The following is a 20,947-nucleotide window of genomic DNA, read 5'->3' on the forward strand; positions in this document are numbered from 1 at the left end:
ATAATATATGATGCTACAAATAATTATACCATAAAATTTTGTATGTGAAAAGAGTTTATAATGATATAATTTTTACAACATACATACATCTCATATATTATTAAGTTTACCAATAGTCAAAAACAGCCCTGAACAACTAGGCCTTATACATTTGGATGTAGGGAGTAGTAAACTTACACATTTGTCATGCAATTCGAATGGGTCTTTGAAATTCCGGAATTTTATTCGGCCGAGGCACAAGATTTAATGCACCTGTCTCACAAAAATCTAACCCATTTAAGGAACACACAACGACAGGGACATCTTCGTTCATACTCCCTCCGTCCCATAATACAGCGCGCATTGCTTTCTACAGTAGCCAGGTGTCACAGTTTTGACCAAGTCTATAGAAAAATTTATCTATATCTTTAATACCAAATATACACAATATCAAAATATATTTCGTGATGAATCTAGTGGTGTTGATTTATTATTCAACATATTTATAATTTTTCCTAAATTTTGGTCAAATTTATATCTTTTGACTTAAAAAATCAATACGCTCTATATATTTTATTTAGTCGACATGAATACGCACTTTATATTTGATAATGTAGATTTTTGTTGAGAGCTTCCTTTTTTTCTGAGGGAGGTTTTTAAAATGGAGATAGTAGGGAGCGTAGGGCGGAAGTGGGGTTTTTATTTTTAACAAAGGACGGAAGTGGGGTTTTTTTTTAAACAAAGGACGGAAGTGGGTTTTTTTTTTGAGGCAAGGACGGAAGTGGGTAATTCTTTTGTTTTCTGCGAGGGGAGGCCTGATAAGGTGGGCCTAATCTGACACAACTTAGGGCCCAGGCCCAGTTAAAACACGACTCGGCACTTCCGCGAGTGCGTAAACGCTGTACGAAGGCGGAATTCGCCCCTCTCTCTTTCTCTTCTCTTGGGTTCTCCCTCCTCTCCTCCGTGACATCTCCATGTCCGCCAAGAGGAAGCCCGGCAGGTCGCCGGCGGCGGCGGCGAATGCGACGGCGCAGGCGAAGGAAGACGACGCGGGGGGCCTCTTCTCCTCGCGCTCCTCCGCCTACCTCGGCCTCCAAGGTCCTTCCGCCCTCACCCTCTCTGATTCCCCGTGTCTCTGTGGCCCTGCTGATCTGGAGCTCACCCCTAATCTCGTCCATGTATGTTTTGAGAAAAATCTGTACAGATGATTTTCAAATTTCCAATCTGAATGATCAAAAGACATGGATTGAAGTACAAGTTTTATACTAGAAGAACATGTTCAAACTCCACTTTTTTGTGAATATTAGTGCATTCTATTGGATTCCTGTTATGTTAATTACAGTTGCCATCTTCAAATCAGAAATTATAATCTTCTCATCTTCCATATCACCAGCTTTGAGAGATATTCAGAGCAATGATCTACTACTTTACAGCAAAACAGGGCGCCTATCAAAAAGATACTCCGAAGACTTCGGGGAAGCTCTTCGAGTTTTCTCCCCCAGTAAAACAGGGCGCCTATCGAAAATTCGAAGATTGTGTCTGGGTATGGGATTTCCACTAATCTCATGTCTTGAAGGCCCAATACAGTTTATCATCAGAAATAAAAGAGAACTATACAAGCAAAGTACTTTACAGATGCCTTTTTGTTCACTATATAAAACAATGACCAGGTACACATAGTTAATATTCATGTAAAAGAACACCAGATTCACATGAAAAACTTGAATCTTACTGACCATCGTATGTTTCATCAGGTTTCCATTTAGATATTGCATAAATTACTCTCCCTTTCCATCCTTGTAGCAGCCAACCACGATCTTCAACAGCAAAGAATTCCTCATGCCAAACCGTGTTCTTCATGTATACTATTATCCTTAAGACGGCTGGATCGACAGGAAGCTGCTGGAACCCGGCCTTGACGCACCTTGCGTGCCACTGTCGGTAACTTTCTGGTCTCTCTGTTCTTTCTGCACCCTCACATGCTATGATGTTAAGTGCATCCTTACCAAATATCATCCTCTCAATCATCTTTCTTGCTTTATTATCCCGTGGAACAACATTTGCATCAAGCATGTCAAACATTGAAGAGTAATGGAATATAACCTCTTTGAAACGTTTTATGAAGAAGGGAGAACTGCGTAACCCATTCACAGTGCCTGAAATGAAAATCTTTGGGTTCATCATCCTCATAATTTTGAGCACCTTGTCCCTTGCACTATTAATGGCTTCGGTTTCATGACCGAGATTCTTCATCCGGAACATGCAGTTGATTATCAGAACTTCATCCTCGTCAATGTTAAGATCCTCAATTTTAATGGTCTCCCATCTTGAAGTGGCAATGCCCTGATACTGAAAAGGTACCTTGAAAAGGTTTGCATAATCAGCCAACCGCTTCCCTGTCTCCTCGATCATTTCGCAGGGGCGGAAACCTGGCTGGGGAACATCTATACCTGTGATCCGAAGCTTAGGGGCTCCCTCTTCTTGCTGTGCAAACTTCTGAATCATTAATGGCCACTGAAAGCCGAAGCCGATGCCAAAGTCAACGATGTGCACCCTTGGTTTCCCTTGTGAGACATCAAGAATAGCTTGGCTGGCAAAGTAGTATGACGTCCTGTCAAAAGGGCAGGATGCAACAAAAAGGCTGTGAGCATCTAACCAATCTGTTGTACTTGTTCGCCTCTCCATTAGGTTGCGATAAACCTGACCCCCGGTCCCAGCCAAGCGTGCCTCGAGGCCATCCGCCAAGTAAAATGCCAGTCTCTGAGAACAATCACCATCTGCTGAGGAATGTTGTCTTATCTTCTTTAGGAGTTTACTGGCCAACAGATGGTTGTCTTCTGCCACAGCTTGTGAACAATTGATGAGGAGAGTCTTGAGATCAACCAACTCTGTCCTAGGTTGCTTCCTCTGCCATAGCTTCTGACGTCCTTCGCTCCGGCCTTTCAGTGAGTTATTGTTTCCTTCCTCTGCCAACCCTCTTCGCAGTCTTGTTGTTTTTTTGAAACTCTCCAGACCATAGCATAGCAGAACTTGGTCGAAATTTTCATTTCGAATTATTGCACAACTGGTGAAGGCAAGATGTTTATTGCTCCTTCCTTCTAAGATATCCCAGTCCCTTTGGTGTGCCACCTCAAAAATTGTGTTTTCGCTCCTCTCTCCTACTTTTGCCTTTGTAGTCAGTTTGGAAATAGAAAGTATGCCATTCTCTAAATATATCACCAGCTTATCGATACTTGGAGCAAACATCGTTGCCTCCTCGACTTCTCTCTGACAATGCAAGCCGGGGAAACCAGATCTAGAAGTTGATCCAACACTTGTGAACGGACAGCTTTGTAGAGAAAGACTCCTATTGCAGATATATGGACTCAACGAGGTTGTTAAGGGCTGTAACATGCTGTAACTGGAACAGTCATTACTGAAGCTAGTGCTCCAGAGCCTCTTGTAACGGCTGGTCCTACCCTTATCAGGAGGACTGTCTGGTTCGTTGTTGTTATTCAACAGCGGAAGGTTAGTAGCCAACGGGTGTACCTGCCCAAGAAGGTCACGGAATGGTTTCTCAGCAGCCTGGAGAGCAGCCTCCCCTTGGCATATTTCGACCCTCTCGTCGATGTCTTGCATCAGCATCTGGCTTATATAGTGAAGAGCATCATTTGATCTACTCCGGCGGTGCTCAGGGCTACCCCCTGCAGCAGTCTGTAGGCTGCCCTTCATCTTGCACAACCCAGGGCTGGTGACTGCAGCATGCAGATATGTGCTTGCTCCAGTGGTTGTTGGCTCGGCCAAGAACAGTGGATCACTCAGGTCGTAGCTGTCCACGGTGAGTTGCTGCTGGAAAGAGGAAGCTCTGTTGTATGGTTGGTAGGTTGCTGCGGCGGTGTCCAGATCGTCAAGGTAAGATTCAACCGACATTCTGGAAAATCTCTTGTTCCTATTTCCACTTCAAATCCTGGCAAAACTGAACAAGACGCATTTGATTCTTCTTTCTAGCACCGCAAATGAATCAGCTTGTTGCCTGCAAAAAAAAGGGGAAATTGAAGCTTATTTATGTGAGATAAATTTTGGTTCACATTGCTCATGAACTACAGTTTGGAATGACAAAACGGAATTCTACTCAGCGAGCACTTTTTTTTGTGCCTCATCCTCAACCTATGATTGTTTTGGCATGTGCCATACTGATGAAAATTGAATTTCCAAAGGGGGCTTGCAGAAACGAGCATTACTATTTTACCCGGTTAAACCTCAAATGTTTAGCATCGATAACAGAAAAAGGACTCACCTCTGTTACTTGTTAAGGTGATCTTGAAATTACGACGCGCCTAATAGCATTGTTCCTTTTTATGTGCAGGTGGCTCCTCATCTGATCTGAGCAGGGAAGCATACACCTTGGTTGTTATATTAAGTAGCAGCACGATCAGATCAGAATCTTTGAGAAGGAGGGAGAGGAGGGGTGTCTGTGCCTCTGTGGACTGTGGTATTGATGTAAACTACGTAAGTCTTTTGTTCCCAACAATAGCCATGGTGATTGTGACAGAGGATGCTCCAGATTGCAACAGTCACCCTCTCGATTAATCCTAGGCCTGGCTACGCTCCAGACATGTAAGAAACAACTGTCATATCTGACAGTCGTTCTAATTTTAGGGATAAAACAGAACGCTTCCTAACGTGACCGACGTGGTCGAACGAACAAGCGAGGAAAACTATTTATTTCCTGTGAGTCTGCATGCGTACGTCTCCAAATTTGCATACACGCAAACTCTTTCTAATCCCAAGATCGGCAGCAAGATACAGCTCCTACTTCTTCCCTAGTATATATAGATTAATTTTGCTTGGTTCAATACATAGCCTTCAATTTGGTTCTTTCTCTATTCTGGATTTTTGATTCATATGTAAATTTCATTTTGCTTGATTCAATACATAGCCTTGCATTTCTCTTTTTTCTTTCCTATTATGGATTTTTGTTTGCGTCATCTAAATCAGAATTTAATTTTGCTTGATTGAATGTGTACCATTGGATTTCAACCCTCATTCGGGATGATTAAACAGAAAAGGCTTGCATCCCCCCCCCCCCCCCCCCCCCCCCCCCCCCCCCTCTATTTCCATACTCATGGGTCTGGTAGGCATCCATGAGGATTTCCACGTGGACGTGAACATGGACAGGCATGTCGTCCATCAATAGTTGATTCCGCTCTTCAATCAAACTTAGGTGTTCCATCAAATACTTTTTCTTCCTTACGATGTGTCTTGACATCCATTTCATAATCTGCTTCTTGGCATCGATGAAGCAACATCCTCTAGACAGGAACATCTATGTCAGACCAAAATGGAAATGAAGAATCGTCCACATCGACATCACTCACACACACACACAATCTCATCTGTTTTGAATCTAAGTGATTGATTGATCTCATCGATGGTTACAGGATGCCATTTATATGGTCTGGAGGGATACGACGGTTCGGACAAGATATCGGTTCCAGACCAGATGCGTCTGTGCGGGAGGCAACCGCACGACGGTTGGGCAAGGGGAGATTTCCCCTAATTACATTTGTAATTAATCTTAACACTCCCCCTAATCTACGCTTGACCATGTAGAATTGTCTCACAATCTTCCAGGTAGGGCTATCATCTTAAAAGATTCTTCTCCAAAAAGTTTTTCATGAAAACTTGATGAGAACTTGGAACATAAACTCACAAAGAGATAGCATAACATGATGTCATAAAATAAGGATATCTCAAGAAGGGACTCCTCCTAATCACCGCTTGTCATAAGAATCCATCATCTTGATTAAGTCTCCTCCAAAAACCCCGTGGGAAAAATATGAGGAGTAGTGTAGGATATGTTGTTAAAACTTCTTCAAACCCAATGGAAAAGAAGAAGAAAAGGATGCAACATATAATGGTTATTGTCTCTTTTAACTCAATACGAGAAAACTCATAGAGTTTAGAGGACAATAATATGCCGCATATACTTTCCTAAAAAAAACCTATGGGGAAAAGAGAAAGTAGGGCACATGATCTTGTGTTGATATTACCTCATTAAAAAACTTTATGAGAACATGTATAATAAACTCATGAAGGGAAAAAGAGTATAATATGATGCATTGAACAGGAACAATTCAGGAAGATACTCCCCCTGATTCTTGCAAATTTCGAAGCCGTCACACACCAATTCCAAGAACATATATCTGGAATGTAGAAGTTGGTAGAGACTTCGTGAACAAATCAGTCATATGGTTTGACTTGCAAGATATGCAATATAGCGATATTGCTTATTATGTAACCTGTTTGCATCCGGATAACACAAGAAACATTATCGTTGAGATAATGGTTGGTGGATGTAGCCATGAGGTCTGTTTCAAAGACTCTTCATGAGGGGCTACCACACCTAGTAGGAACACTAAGCTTGTCTACGATCTGTCATATTAGGGATCTAATCGATGTATCCAATGATATCGGTGTTCACATTTCTGTGAAACTGGAAAACCAGGACAAGATGTTTGATGCCTTGGAGATATCGAAAGATATTCTTGAGTACCAACCAATTGTGTTTGGTGGATCCAATGGCATTATGGAACGTTTAGTCCCAATATCTCATTTCCATCATCTCTTGGTCTAAATAGATCTTTCTCTTACGTCTAGAGAATGAACTACCATGAGAGTTATGGATGGATAAAATTTGTCCATAATGAGTTTCTCCAATATAATATGGATATAGACAACATGGTGTACCATAATGTCTGAATGAAGGTGCTTAAGTTGCAGTAACGAGCGGTGTTTTGGTTTACCCAAATCCTTCATTTTAAACTCCGTCATTTAGATGATTATATGTGTTGTCATTGTAGACACACAAACATGGATAATCATCATTATAGGAGTAAGCCTTGTGCATAAGGAACTCACTACGTTGGTTGTACCATATGTACCGACAACAATAAATCGTATGGTGACTTACTGACTTTACACAATGCATGTTGCATTTTGTATTTCGATTCAGAATTGAGATTCCATCGGGAATCAATCATATATGTCTGAATCTAGTGATCCACATGGATTTATAATCACTACATCTATCAACTGCAAAGATAGATGATTTTGTGCTGCCAATGATATAAGTTATCAGAAAAAGATTCCACCTCTGGAGAATAGTTGGGTATCTGCGTGAACCCTTGTGCTACAATACTTGCTCTATATTTCACCACCTTGTTGTTCTCAATTCTGTTTCTAGAAGAAAACTGGTGTAGGTATTGCTTATGAATACCTTTCCATTATTGAGTAAGATCATTTCTACCTAGATTATACCCTTTGCTTGAGTTCAGTCTGAGTGTTGTTCACACTTTGCCATGGCCATGGTCTTTGAATCTGAATCACTTGAAAGGTTTTTGCAATCTAGTTAAGAAATGTATGTCGACATTTGTAGACTTCCGATTATATGTTTCTCCAGAATCTATATATCAATATATAGTTGATGAAAATATCGTTACCCATGGTGACTGCTCGCGATTTCCCAATGCGATTGAGTCGGGTATTCTGATGTCCCGGTCATTGTGTGCACTATGACCTGGGTTGGTGGCGGTTTCCCGTCCAGTGGGTGTATACTACCCATTAGGTGTCTGTCAACGTGAAGTTGACTTGCATTTACTGATTCACAGGCTTTGATATCCTTACTTGTGAGAAGCTGAATCCTGATGTGTACTTCTGCCATACATCTCCCCCTGTTGCTTTAAACGGGGAGTGGAGTGGATTTTGTTGGTACCTCCACTCTTTCAGGCGTACTTTTGCAGGATAGTAGGATTGTGTGACACCTTTATAGTCAGTAAATGAATCTGGCAGGTTATTTGCATTGTGTTGCAAATCTTCTGAACGCATGGTTCAGATCTTTGAGTACGTGGATTTGAGGCAGAAATGTGTTGAACATTCCACTATTTCTTGGCATTCTTTATGGCACTTGAAATCTCCCCCTAATGCCTGGAAATGTTCCTCATTGAATCAGCATACTGGCATTGAATAACTCCCCATGGAGGGGCTTGAAGTATTGACAGAGATACAGTTATTCCTCACATAGATCCCAACTATATGTTGAGGGCCAATGATGTATGCCGGGCGGTGATATCGGTATGCAATCGAATTACTACAGATGGGAAATACTTGGTAGATTTCCACGTATCAAAGATAGAGGGGAATAACATTATGCAGTTTGGTCATGAGCGTGTAAGACTGCATGACTCCAACATAAAGTTGGTAAGTTGCAATTTCAAAGTAAAGATCATGTAATGAGCTCAATTCTTCGGATGGGATTCTACCAAACCATTTTGAGTCTAAACATCAGGACAAATTGCTAAACTTCAATCCGAGGGCCATAGAGAAGGCACTCAAGGAGAATTTTGCAATGATATCCATTCGATTTGCTTGAAATTGATGTCAGGATAATGAGCCAATGGTTTCGTGTGAATAAAGCACACACTTAAGACGATCATGTAGATATGTCTTTTAGAACCATGGAATACCTGAACAGTCTACTCAATGGTTGGGAAGAGCCACTTACCTCGACTTGATGCATTCAAGGAGTCTGAGTGGTTCAGCATACACTTTAAGGTGTGCGAGCCTTAAAATTTGCCTCCCTGTGTCACATGTAGTGCACACAAAATCCAAATATTATTAGAATTTAGCATCATAATAATCATAAACCATTGGAATTGCTGATAGTTTCGATTTCAACCCAATGTCAATGATGACCAAAGCTAGAATGCCAAGTTTGTCATGCAAAAGACACTCTGGAAAGCTATCTCGCACGCAACATGTGCTACGGGTTTTGTAGTATGTGTAGTACAACCCGGATGATACATAGAGAATGTGCTTGCCATATCCGTTGCATATGGTAAAGAGAAGTTATTTCTCTTTGTTGTCATCATAAGTTTCGCTATGGAAACTATTTTGACGGATACCTCCATAGTTTAGTAGGGTACGTGTTAAACCTGGGAAGCAATAAAGCATCCCGATGTTACTCGAGTACCCACAGGGATAGTAAATATGACTTGAGTTGAGCCAACAAATACCTCATCGCGTATAGCGATTTTAAAACATCCCCTTTCTCTCAATGAGAGTGGAAACATTGGACTTCCCTAAGTATAGAGTTTGTGGTTCATATGTCCACAAGGCACATCATTTTTCATCAAATTGACTCCCGTGGAAATCTATATACAGACATGAAGATTCTCAATATGAAAATCACTGTCAGATATATAGAATACATACAAATGTATTTGTACCAAAGTGCTGATACAATATATTATGATATACAATATATGATGACAACAATATGTTGTTGTTACAACATCATAAAATGGGTAGTAATAATATTGACCACTCAGGAGATTGAAAGACTATTCATAGTCTCCAAACATGTCGGTTGAGGCATATTCAACCATCACATTCTCCGTGCCCATAGGATCCCGTCATCACTGGTGATGTCGGGTTGAAGGTTGAAGTGAGATTCAAACCTTTGCCCTTGAGTTCATTGTATCCCAGGAATTGCTGATACAGAATAATCAGATGCTGAGATCTGAATCTAATGCCTTATAATGTATAAGACAACATTTTTCTGTTAGCAGTGTGATGCTAACCAAAAGTGATTCCTGGATTGCACAAATTATCCCACGAGACACAAGAGCGATCATGATGTCCATGGCCCAGATAGGCAGTGGTGGCCATTGAGGGCGAATGCCTTAAATTCTATAGCCATATGTTACCGCTATGGGTGAACCAGAGATAATCAATTTATGGTCGGTAAATTGAGGACCATCATGGTTGATGTTGTAATGAACTTAGCAAAATCAATAGGTATTTCAAGAAGTTATCTTGAAACCATTAGTGTGAATCTCAAATTGCCAAGTATGACATCTTGAAGATAATCTTCAAAATGAAGTAGATCTCATAGCACTAGGGAGTATAATCTGATGAAATCAGTAGATACTCACTCGTAGTGCCTTATGTCATGACTTAGTAAAATGTGTGGGAGAGCACTTTGTAAAGCAATCATAATGTCGAAAACGATAAAATGTATGCTTTATCAGTAGTCATCAATAATCTGTGTAGGCAGTAGATCCATATGACTACCTTGTGATCTCAAGCATCAATTTGACGAAATCACTTTGATTGTTGCATCTGTATTTGCAAGAAATTGAAAATTTCAATTGCAAATAGACGTATTAATCTCGACATGGGTTTAACATGGAAATAAATACATCATAGATATATTCCGAAATACATCGTACTCAACGGAGAAATAGTACTGCAGAGGTACTGAATTTATCTTTGCAAGAGATTAAAAATCTCTATTGCAAATGGACATGGACGTAATTAATCTCAACACGTGATAAACGTGGAAATGTATTACATCAACTTAAGATCTGGAATACATCTCAGTACTCAACAGAAAAACACTACTGATGTAGTGAATAATAATACTTGATGTTCAAGTGAAAAACTTGAATTGTATAGACCTCAAATTAAAATGAGATGATCTTGTATCAAGTTGCAAGATAATTCAGCGAGGTGAATTAATAATTTGCGAGAGAAAATTGATCTCAATCGCAATGAGATTGTTTTGCGAGAAAATAATAATTCTCAATCGCAAATTTATATTGTTGTGCGAGAAAACTTAATCTCAATCGCGAAAAACATATTCTAGAGAATTTAGTCTAAAACAGGAATGGATCACTGCTAGAACCACTGTTGCTAATAAGTGAACTAGTATTAGTACCAGTGAAACGATCAAGCAACTAGTAGACAATAAACAAATACACGGGCTGCTGGTGATTCCCTGCAGCATGTACATGGCCTGGCCACGTAAGGCAGAGCGCACATGGCCACGTTCGGTAGTGCCTTGATTTCCTGGTCCACCGCCGAACAGATGAGGAGACAGACTAGAGAATAAATCCCCAATCTTCCTGGGACTCAAAAAGGCGGAGAGCCGGAGAGCCCATGGCCGGCACCACCTCCACGCATGCCGCCGGAGCAGCGTTCACCGGCGACGAGATGTGTTCCCGTCGCGCTCGTCCTCATCCGAGGATCCGCCAGGGAGCTGCGTCTCGGGCGCGACGCCGTTCGTCAGTCCCAGCGCCGCCGGGCTCCATGAGCCGGCACGGCGGCCCCGGCTGCTTGATGGCGAGGCGTCCGGCGGGCTGGGAAGCGTGACGCCGAGAGCCATGAGGCGACGGCGAGCGCCCGTGCGAGGCAAAGGCGGAGGAGTGGCAGGCGCGACGGCCCGACAGTGTCCGCGTCGAGAACCACATCGCTGGCTTCGGCTTCAACAACCGCAGGGGTTGGAGACGGCAGCGCCGCGGCCTCGTCGTCGTCGTCGATTATGACGACCTCGTCCGGCTGGCCAATGCTCAAGTCCCGGCACGGCGGTCGATGGCGGCCATGGTGCGGCCGTAAAGCCTCTCCGCGAGAGTGCTCCAGCCCGCGTTGGCGGGACAGGTGCGCGCGAGGGCACGACAGAGCGCGGGAGCGCGGCGCGGCCAGGCAGCGGCCACGGGCAGGAGGGCGCGCAGCCGGGCGGCCGGGCGCGGGGGCGCGTTGCAGCGCGGAGGCCGTGGTCTGGGGCGCGGCGCGGAGGGCGGCGGCCGGCGCGGCCAGAAGGCGATGGCGCGACGCGCGGCATGGCCAGGCGGAGCCGGCCACGGCCTGGCTCGGGCGGGGCGCAGCACCTACGCGGCCCCGAACGGCCACGGCGCGGGCGGCCGGAGACGAGGGCACGATGCGCGGTCGTGCGGCAAGTTTTGAGGCCTGGTGCTCTCGGTTACGAGTGTGGTGATAACGTGTTTTGAATCTAAGTGATTGATTGATCTCATCGATGGTTACAGGATGCCATTTATATGGTCTGGAGGGATACGACGGTTCGGACAAGATATCGGTTCCAGATGCGTCTGTGCGGGAGGCAACCGCACGACGGTTGGGCAAGGGGAGATTTCCTCTAATTACATTTGTAATTAATCTTAATCTTAACAATATCTTCCCTTAACAGTAAGCCTTTCCCTTGATTAATCCATGTTTATGTCTCTGAGTTTAGGAATCATTTAAGTTTACAAAAACCACCCTCTTTCCGCCTCATCATTCACGAACTATATTTGAACCCTTCACTCTTGGAGGCTCACACCCTCTTTTTTTTTATTAAAACGTTGTGGTACTTTTCTTTTTTTAGGGGTGGTACTCTCTTTTGGTGGAGTTTTAATTTTTTAGGGATAGAGTTTTGAACAGGTGGGCCCAGCATGACATAGCCCAAGGCCCAGGCCCAGTTAAAACGCTCTACGAATCCCTAAAAAAACATAAACGCTTTACGAAGGTGGAAACAGATCCCTCTCCTTCTCTTCCCTCCTGTCCTCCGCGACCTCTCCATGGCGGCCGAGAGGAAGCTCGGCAGGTCGCCGGCGGCAGCGGCGGCGAATGCGAAGGCGTAGGCCAAGGAAGACGATGAGGAGGGGCACTTCTCCTCGCGCTCCTTCGCCGACCTCGGCCTCCACCCCACCATCTGTGCCCTAGGCCTAGCCCAAAAAGACCCCGAAAAATGTTTTTTTGCTGGAATGTTGCTGCTAGTTTTGCTTATCGCTCACGGGGACGGGTTCCGCCCGGGTACAAAAAACCCGACGGGGCCGGTGATGGCAAAAAACTATCCCCTTGTACGGGGATGGGACAGGGACGGACTTGGATTTTTGTTACGGGGACAGGCAAGCAAAGCCCGACGGGTTTCGTCCCCGTTGTCATATTTGAGTGTTGAAGGCCCAATACAGTTTGTTCATCACAAATTAAAAGGAACTACAGAAGCAAAGTATTTTATAGTCACCTTTTTGTACACTACACAAAACAATGACCAAGTACACATAGTTAATATTCGTTTAGAAGAACACCAGATTCACTTGTAAAACTGTTCGAATCTTACTTATCATCATATGTTTCATTAGGTTTCCATTTAGATATAGCATAAAGTACTCCCCCTTTCCATCCTTATAGCAGCCAATCGCAATCTTCAACAGCAAAGAATTCCTTATAGAAAGTGAGTTCTTCATTTATACTATGTTCTTTAAGATGGCTGGATCGACAGGAAGCGGCTGGAACACAGCCTTGAGGCACCTTGCTTGCCACTGCCTTTAACTTCCTGGCCTCTCGGTTCTTTCCGCACTCTCACATGCTATGATGTTAAGTGGCTCCTGCCCGAATAGGATCCTCTCAATCATCTTTGTTTCTTTATTGTCCCGTGGAACATTTGCATCAAGCATGTCAAACATTGAAGTGTAATGGAACATAACCTCCTTGAACCGTTGTATGAAGAAGGGAGAACCGCGTAGCCAATTCACGGTGCCAGAGATAAAAATTCTTGGGTTCATCCTCCTCATAATTTTCAGCACCTTATCCCTTGCACTATTTACGGCTTCGGTTTCGTGACTCTGATTCTTCATCCGGAACATGCAGTTGATTATCTGAATTTCGTCCTCGTCAATGTTCAGATCCTCAATTTAATGATCTCCCATCTTGAAGCGGCAATGCCCCCTGGTACTGAAAAGGCACCTTCAACATGTGTGCATAATCAGCCAACCACTTCCCTGTCTCCTCGATCATTCCACAGGGGTGTAAACCTGGCTGGGGAACGTCTATACCTGTGATCCGAAGCTTAGGGGCTCCCTCTTGTTTCTATCCAAACCTCTGAATCATTAATGGCCACTGGATGCCGAAGCCAATGCCAAAATCGACGGTGTGCACCCTTGGTTGCCTTTGTGAGACATCAAGAATAATTTGGTTGGCAAAGTAGTATGACGCCATGTTGAAAGGGCAAGATGCAAGAAAAAGGCTGTAACCCCCTAACCAGTATGCAGTACTTGTTCGCCTCTCCATACCAGCCAAGCATGCCTTGAGACCATCCGCCAAGTAAAATGCCAGTCTATGAGTACAATCACCATCTGCAGAGGAGTGTTGTCTTATATTCTTTAGGAGTTCACTGGCCAACAGGTGGTTTTCTTCTGACCACCAGTTGCATCATTTGGAATTAAATAAATCATTTCACTTTAACTGCTAACTATGTTAATGAATCAAAGCTTCATGTGATGGTCGACCTTAATATATGATGGGAAATGGAACTTGTAGTGACGAGCAGAAGAAAGATTTACCATGGTTAGGCTCAGGTCCAGATTGTGTTCCCCTTTAGACTGCCAGCCATGTTTTCTCTTTGCTGTGACCGGCTGGGTCCACTATGATCCGGCTATATTTTCTTTTTGATGTATACAAGTTATGATCAAGAAGCTTGTTTCATGGTTGCATGAAATGTCTACTAGTACTTGTTTGAATATCCTTCTGTGCTGAATGAACTGAAGAATTGACTTGTCCCTTTATCAAGTTCTTTTTTCTTAGATTACCTGGTGATCTTCTTCATACTAAATATGTAGCCAGTATACTTTGGTTCCCTGTTTCTATGTTTTGTTCTGGCTGACAATGGAATCAGATCCCAGTATCCTAGCAAGTTGAACCTGATTTTCGGAAGAGCTTGGAGCACTGGCTGTTAAATCACGAAGTCCCAGCAAAACGCTCTGTTTCAATTCGTCCTTCTCCTTGTATCCATCACATCTGGTTAGATATTGAAATGTTCACACTCCCAACTGTCAGCCATCTGATCAAGAAGCTTGGTTCTCTGGCTCCTTTCTTCTCCGTAACAATTGGTGGAAAGCAGATTCTCTCAAGCGGGGCATTCATTTTGTTCTCCGGCTCTAGCTTGCGCACATCTGTAACTGGGTTTCCCAACCAGAGGGTGATTTTAAGCCATCAACTGGGTTACTGAAGAAGAGGTAGATGATCATGCCTAAGTTTCTTCTGGATCACACAGCCAAATCACTCCCACTCTACTGGCTTGCCAGCTACTATAAGAAGAAGCGCAAGGGCGAGTGTTGATCAAAGTCATGCATATATAGGTAACCTATTTACTGCATAATTTTGTGTGATTAATCTACAGCTAGCATTGTGTTAACCAAGGATTTCTGTGTGCCTTTACCATGTTCATGAATATAGTGTCGAAGGAACTAGGGTTAAGAATTGATGAAGAAAGACACAAAATACCCGTTAAGAAAAAAAACTGGCAATCCCTTTTGTTCCAAAACATAATGATCTCTTTGAATTTTCACTGTCTCTAATGCATGATTAACTTTTTACAATAAAACTACTTTTACCTAGGGTCATTAGAGACATAATTACTTTGATCTTCCGGCTGCACCAAAACAAATATGTAACACAAATGCCAGGCGGATTTTTGCAGGCCATACATCACACAATGATATATAGTTCACACAACTAAGTGGGCACATGGTGTTGCCTCAAAGTAAGCAATAGTACGATCTCACCAAATGTATGTTCAGGCACTTATGCCCCATCATCATGCCTTTGCGAGGGATACAGCCAGCATAGTTCGAGATGTTCTGGCACGCTCCTCTTGCAAGCTCGCATCTAGGCTCCAATACAGCTCCGCGGCCATCGCAAATTCATCCATAACCTTTCCGAAATGCTGGACTATTATCGGCTCAAATAAGGCTCTTAGATTGTTCACAAACCTGGCTGGGGTGCTCAGGGTGGTGGTCATGTCTGTTCTAGGGTCGTGCACCCGCATCTCCCTGATCGAAAAAGAGCCTTCTGCCTCGATGATCTCCCTCAGCTCTTCGCTGGAAGGTCCATACAACGGCACATAGAAAGAATCAAACTTTGCTTTGTCGATCACACCCTGCCAATCATATCATAGACCATGCGTTGAGATAATGGCATGCTGGATCGCAAGAGAAAAAGGTGTTATGCTAGAAATGTACCTCTGCGACCAGGACACTTAGGATCTGAGCTACAATTCCCGGGAAAAGAATGAATTTGGAGGCAATTGCGTTAGAACGCGTCCCTACCAGGGAAATAACCATTCGGCCTCCTGAGACCAATTCCTTGGCTCTCAGCTCCAAGAAAAGTGAGAAATCTTTCCTGAATTGTTGTGCATAGGCCTCGCGGACCATAGGGAGCCTTTCACGCCTAGCATGTTCATCAATGTCGAATGCTGGGATGTGGTTCCTTATTAGATCTTCAGGAGCCTGTGTAAAGGTAAGATTTTGCTTACGATACCCACAATTAATTCAATTGGATCAATTTATCGAGCTCACACCTTTGAGAGCCAATGCAAGCTGTTGGACGAGCAGACAAGATGCAAGGAGTCACTAGTGAACAGTCGCTCGTAAAACGACCCCGGCGCAACACCAGTCACAACAATAGTCTTCTTGCTTTGACGGAGCGTGACCAAGCTCTTCACCACCGTGTTGAAGTCGTTGTCAGGCAAGTCGTTTAATAGCACACACACTTCTGGCGGTGGCTGGTTTATCTGAAGGCAGTGGTTGTGGATGGCGTCGATGGCAGGTGATATGAGTGCTAGCACATTTGGGCCAGAGGAGCAGCCCGCGTCCATGATCATCATCTTTCCATGCAACAAGGTGTTGGTGTTGCTGCATAAGTCAGTGATGGCCGCCTCTATTAGAGGCTTCATCCTCTTCTGCCCAGCATTCTGCAATCAGGCTGTGGTCCTTTAGAAAACCTAGTCTAACATTTTTGTTAAATGGTGTGCTAATTAGCTCCTTCGCTCAGTAGATTGCATATTCCTTTTATCTGCAATTTCAAAATTCTCCATAGTACTAGTTTCCAATGACTTTTCATCAGCACACAAGTACTATCAAGAAACAAATTTGTTTTGTCGTGAAGACATTTCTTTTCTCCTTTCATGTTGTTTAATTCACTCATGATGCAGAGAGGGAAAGAGTTTACTATCCAATAACAAATGCAACGAGCTGCAAAAGGACATACAGCGGAAATACCGAATGGGTCTCCGGTCCCATTGAAACTGATTTGAAAACAATCATTTAGAAATTGTAATAAATGTCAAAACATCCTGAAACATTTTGGAAACAAACTTGATCTAGTGTTATACTCGTATAAAAGTTCCATGAAGGAGTGACTACGGTGGACTCTAGGACATAAAAAAACAAATCGCGAGTTCAAAGAAGTGTGAATAGTAATCTCTATACAGTGGCAAGAAATAATTCACCTAGAATACCATGGAAGTCATTTGTTCGCAAAACTTTTCACACGAGTATAACACTATAGCCTTCTTGTTTCCAAGAAGTTTCAGCAATTTTTGACTAATTTTGTCAGAAAAGAAAAAACAATTTGGTTGCATTGGCACCTGAGACCCAAAGATCCACGTGCCACATACAACCAATAGTTTACCCAATCATATCCATCCTGATTTCTTATCTAGGTTTCTTTTTCTTGTTCTTTTTTGCATGGATTTCTTATCTAGGGGTGCTCTTCTCCTTTGAATTCTAAGTAATATAAGCTGTATATATCATGAACAAGTTCAGTTTTGGAAGCAAAATGTCAAAGAAAATGTCATCGGAATCACCCAATTAATCGATAGAGAAGGTAAGATGCCACCTGAAAACTGGAGTTGCATGCATAGCTTGTTTCGCCTTGTCCTGGATTCATATGAATAGCCTGTATGAAGGCCATGGCTTTGCTTGGACGAAGCTAGGCTGATACAAGTTTGACGGAATCTGCAACACGTGTGTACTAACAATGAAGTAGCACTTAAATAAATTTTTTTTGCGGGTCAATAATTTTGTTTTTCTGGGACCATTCACAGTAGCCACTGGTATGGTGTTGTCGACGTCATTGCACCTAAATCTGGCAATGGCTATCAGAAATTCTAGAGTAGCAGCATATCCATAGATACAATCTTTTCTTTCAGAGAGGTATTGTTTTTATTTATTTATTTATTTGTTTGCTTACAGTGACAGTTGTCAAGTTTTCTTCAGTGCATATGCAGAGTGACCTTAAGAATTGCTACACCTTCCAAGGAAATATAATAAGCCATGCCTAGCTAGAGTACATATGTGGGAATTAAGTCTACTTTTTATTAACTCAATTAAATCTACTTTTTGAATAATCCAGAGATTGCTAATTAACCACGCACGTCTGCTATGTGATAAAATCTAGATTTAATTCCACTTTTTACCCTTAAGTTTTTGGTTTACGATGGAGGAAAACTCTCAGTTTATACCTCCATTTAAGCACACTTTTACTGTTTGGTTTCTTCTGGTTGCTCTCACCTTGTCAGATAATGGGTCCCACCTGTCAGTAAGGAAGAGAGAAATACGAACGGAAAAAAGAAAGACATGGCTGGCTGAGGGTCAAACATGAGACACCGTGTGTCTCCGTCGGCTGACTATGCCTTGTTAGAGATTGATGTTCAGTTTTGGAAGTATAGCATTTAAATATTTCGTTTTTCTGGGACCATTCACGATAGCTGCTTGTATGGTGCTCACAACGTTGCTGCACCTACATCTGGCAATGACTTTTCAGAAATTTTAGAGTTGCATATCCATACATGTAATCTTTTCTTCCAGAGAGGTATCGTTTCTTATTTATTTTATTGTTTTACAGTGACAGTCGTTAAGTTTTCTTCAGTGCTTATGCAGAGTAACCTTAACAATTATATATTTTATTTGTTTGACATGAATACGCACTATATTTTGAAATTTTCTGAGACTAGGGATTGGTCTGAGGAGCCTATGAATGATATTGTAAATCTCCTTACTGACGATGTAATCATTATTTCTAATAAATAAAGGGGATGTTTTGTTTAAAAAAACAAAAGAATCACCCACTTCCCTATTACAATGTTCAAATCTAATAAGTGGAAAATCGCACGCCATAAAATAACAATCATCAAACACCGCCGTCGTTGCTCCTGTTGAATGTCCTCCATTCTTCATTATGTCAATTACTTCCATATTGTTGGAATTAACGACCATACGGTTGCATCCCATGATTTTGACATGAATAGGCACTATATTTTATCTGTTTGACATGAATACACACAATTATATATTTTATTTGTTTGACATGAATACCACTAGTGGAAAACGGCTCATTTGTCCCGGTTCCAGAGGTCCATGAGTCCCGGTTCTGGAACCGGGACTAAAGGGTCGGGACTAAAGCCCAAAACTTTTAGTCCCGGTTAGCTTACGAATCAGGACAGAAGGTGCTCCACGTGGCCGCTGCGGCGAGTCCAGGCAGGAGGGCCTTTAGTCCCGGTTGATAGCACCAACCGGGATCAAAAGACATCCACGTGTCAGCAGCTCTGGAGCTGGGGGTTTTGTTTTTTTAGGGGGGGGGGGGGGGGTTAGGGGGTTCTGGAGGATTAATTTAGGGGTTTCATATTGTGTTTGCTACCTAATAGAGAGAAGTGTCCTCTCTTTCTCCGTGCTTGGTCGACGCTAGCTACTATACGTATAAAGAGAACTCGACACGCTAGCTAGTAAGCAAATGAAGGAACCATTAAGTACACAAGATCGTCATGAACATATACAGAGAGAAGTGATTGGCTTTTCTTTCTCCGAGAGATTGGTCGAACAACAAGTTTTCGTATATCTATCCGACGCTACTAGCTACATATATACAATATATAAGATCTCTTACAATCCCTAACATCTAATGTCAAATTCCACATGGTATTCTCCGGCTTTACTGATGACGTGGTCAAGAAAGAATCCCGCCAATTCCTCTTGAATTGCCCGTATGTGATCTTGTGGTAGGAGTTCATCCCGCATCAGCCACATCTAAATTGAAGAAGAGAGTCAATACATGTATATGAATGAAACTCAACACAAATGATGGTAATAAAATAAAATTGTGAATATTTTTGCTTTACGCACTTCAAATTGTTTTTCAGAGTAGCCCCGCTTAGAGGACGTCGTGTTGTAGATGAACTCGCAAATGTAGTATCCACAAAAATCATTCCCGGATTCCTGCCACGAACACTTTATGAAAAATAGAGGTCAATCAAACTGATAATTAAGCAAGCATGCTAAATGGTATTGATGAAACTAGCTAGAATCAATGGTAGATGCGTAGAACTAGGTAGTAGTACTTACTTTCGGGTGTACAAATCGCAGCTCGCTCGGTAGTCCCGGAGTAATTACGGTGAACTCTTTCCAAATGCTGCCAGACAAAAAAAATAATTACTTGATATCAGGAAATAAACAAAATTGCCGATATGGTGCGATAATGATGGATTGAACTTACTTCTGGAGCATTTGGGTCATGTCCGCTTAGTTTTGGGGATCTTTTCGTCTCGAGTCTAAGACGGTTACTACTCCCCGCTCAAATTATATTAAGTAGCAGCACGATCAGATTAGAATCTTTGAGGAGGGAGGGAGAGGACGGTTGTCTGTGGACTGTGGTGTTGATGTAAACTACGTAAGTCTTTTGTTCCCAACAATAGCCATGATGATCGTGACAGAGGATGCTCCAGATTGCAACAGTCACCCTCTCGATTAATCCTAGGCCTGGCTACGCGCCAGACATGTAAGAAACAACGGTCATATCTGACAGTCATTCTAATTTTAGGGATAAAACAGAACGCGTCCTAACGTGACCGACGTGGTCGAACGAACAAGCGACGTCTCCAAATTTGCATACGCGCAAACTCTTTCTAATCCCAAGATCGACAGCAAGATACAGCTCCTCCTTCTCCCCTGTATATAGATTAATTTTGCTTCATTGAATACATAGCCTTCAATTTGATTCTTTCTCTATTCTGGATTTTTTATTCATATGTAGATTTCATTTTGCTTGATTCAATACATAGCCTTGCATTTCTCTTTTTTCTTTCCTATTATGGATTTTTGTTTGCTTCATCTAAATCAGAATTTAATTTTGCTTGATTGAATATGTACCATTGCATTTCAACCCTCATTCGGGATGATTAAACAAAAAAGGTATGTCGTCCATCAATAGTTGATTCCGCTCCTCAATCAAACTTAGGTGTTCCATCAAATACTTTTTCTTCCTTACGATGTGTATTGACATCCATTTCATAATCTGCTTCTTCGCATCGATGAAGCAA

At 42.5% G+C, this 20,947-nt stretch overlaps 3 protein-coding genes and 1 pseudogene across 4 annotated transcripts; 1 reads left to right on the forward strand and 3 right to left on the reverse strand.

The window, feature by feature from the left end:
• Positions 1 to 870: 870 nt before the first annotated feature.
• LOC147988609 (uncharacterized) lies at positions 871 to 4,844 on the forward strand. Of its 2 annotated transcripts, none has more exons than XM_087544859.1 (3): positions 871 to 1,077; positions 1,413 to 1,522; positions 4,325 to 4,844. In XM_087544859.1, the coding sequence occupies exons 1-3, from the start codon at positions 954 to 956 to the stop codon at positions 4,343 to 4,345; spliced, it is 255 nt and encodes an 84-aa protein (XP_087400985.1). In that variant the 5' UTR covers positions 871 to 953; the 3' UTR covers positions 4,346 to 4,844. The 2 variants fall into 2 exon arrangements, with proteins under 2 accessions (XP_087400985.1, XP_087400974.1); XM_087544848.1 differs by having other exon boundaries at positions 881 to 1,077; positions 1,373 to 1,522; positions 4,325 to 4,814.
• On the reverse strand, positions 1,708 to 4,318 carry LOC125532576 (scarecrow-like protein 9). The gene has a single exon (XM_048696587.2). The coding sequence runs from the start codon at positions 3,886 to 3,888 to the stop codon at positions 1,708 to 1,710; it is 2,181 nt and encodes a 726-aa protein (XP_048552544.2). The 5' UTR covers positions 3,889 to 4,318.
• An 8,068-nt stretch (positions 4,845 to 12,912) lies between the features above and the next one.
• On the reverse strand, positions 12,913 to 14,007 carry LOC125532577 (scarecrow-like protein 9; annotated as a pseudogene).
• A 1,202-nt stretch (positions 14,008 to 15,209) lies between these two features.
• On the reverse strand, positions 15,210 to 17,631 carry LOC125543497 (S-adenosyl-methionine 4-1-methyl-2-pyrrolidinyl-3-oxobutanic acid methyltransferase-like). Its single transcript, XM_048706870.2, has 4 exons — positions 17,473 to 17,631; positions 16,154 to 16,546; positions 15,816 to 16,082; positions 15,210 to 15,733 (listed from the first exon to the last, which is right to left on the reverse strand). The coding sequence occupies exons 1-4, from the start codon at positions 17,545 to 17,547 to the stop codon at positions 15,392 to 15,394; spliced, it is 1,077 nt and encodes a 358-aa protein (XP_048562827.2). The 5' UTR covers positions 17,548 to 17,631; the 3' UTR covers positions 15,210 to 15,391.
• Positions 17,632 to 20,947: the final 3,316 nt, after the last annotated feature.

Source organism: Triticum urartu, chromosome 1A (assembly GCF_056163025.1).
Source record: "Triticum urartu cultivar PI428250 chromosome 1A, HENAU_Tu73, whole genome shotgun sequence".
Lineage (NCBI taxonomy): Eukaryota > Viridiplantae > Streptophyta > Magnoliopsida > Poales > Poaceae > Triticum > Triticum urartu.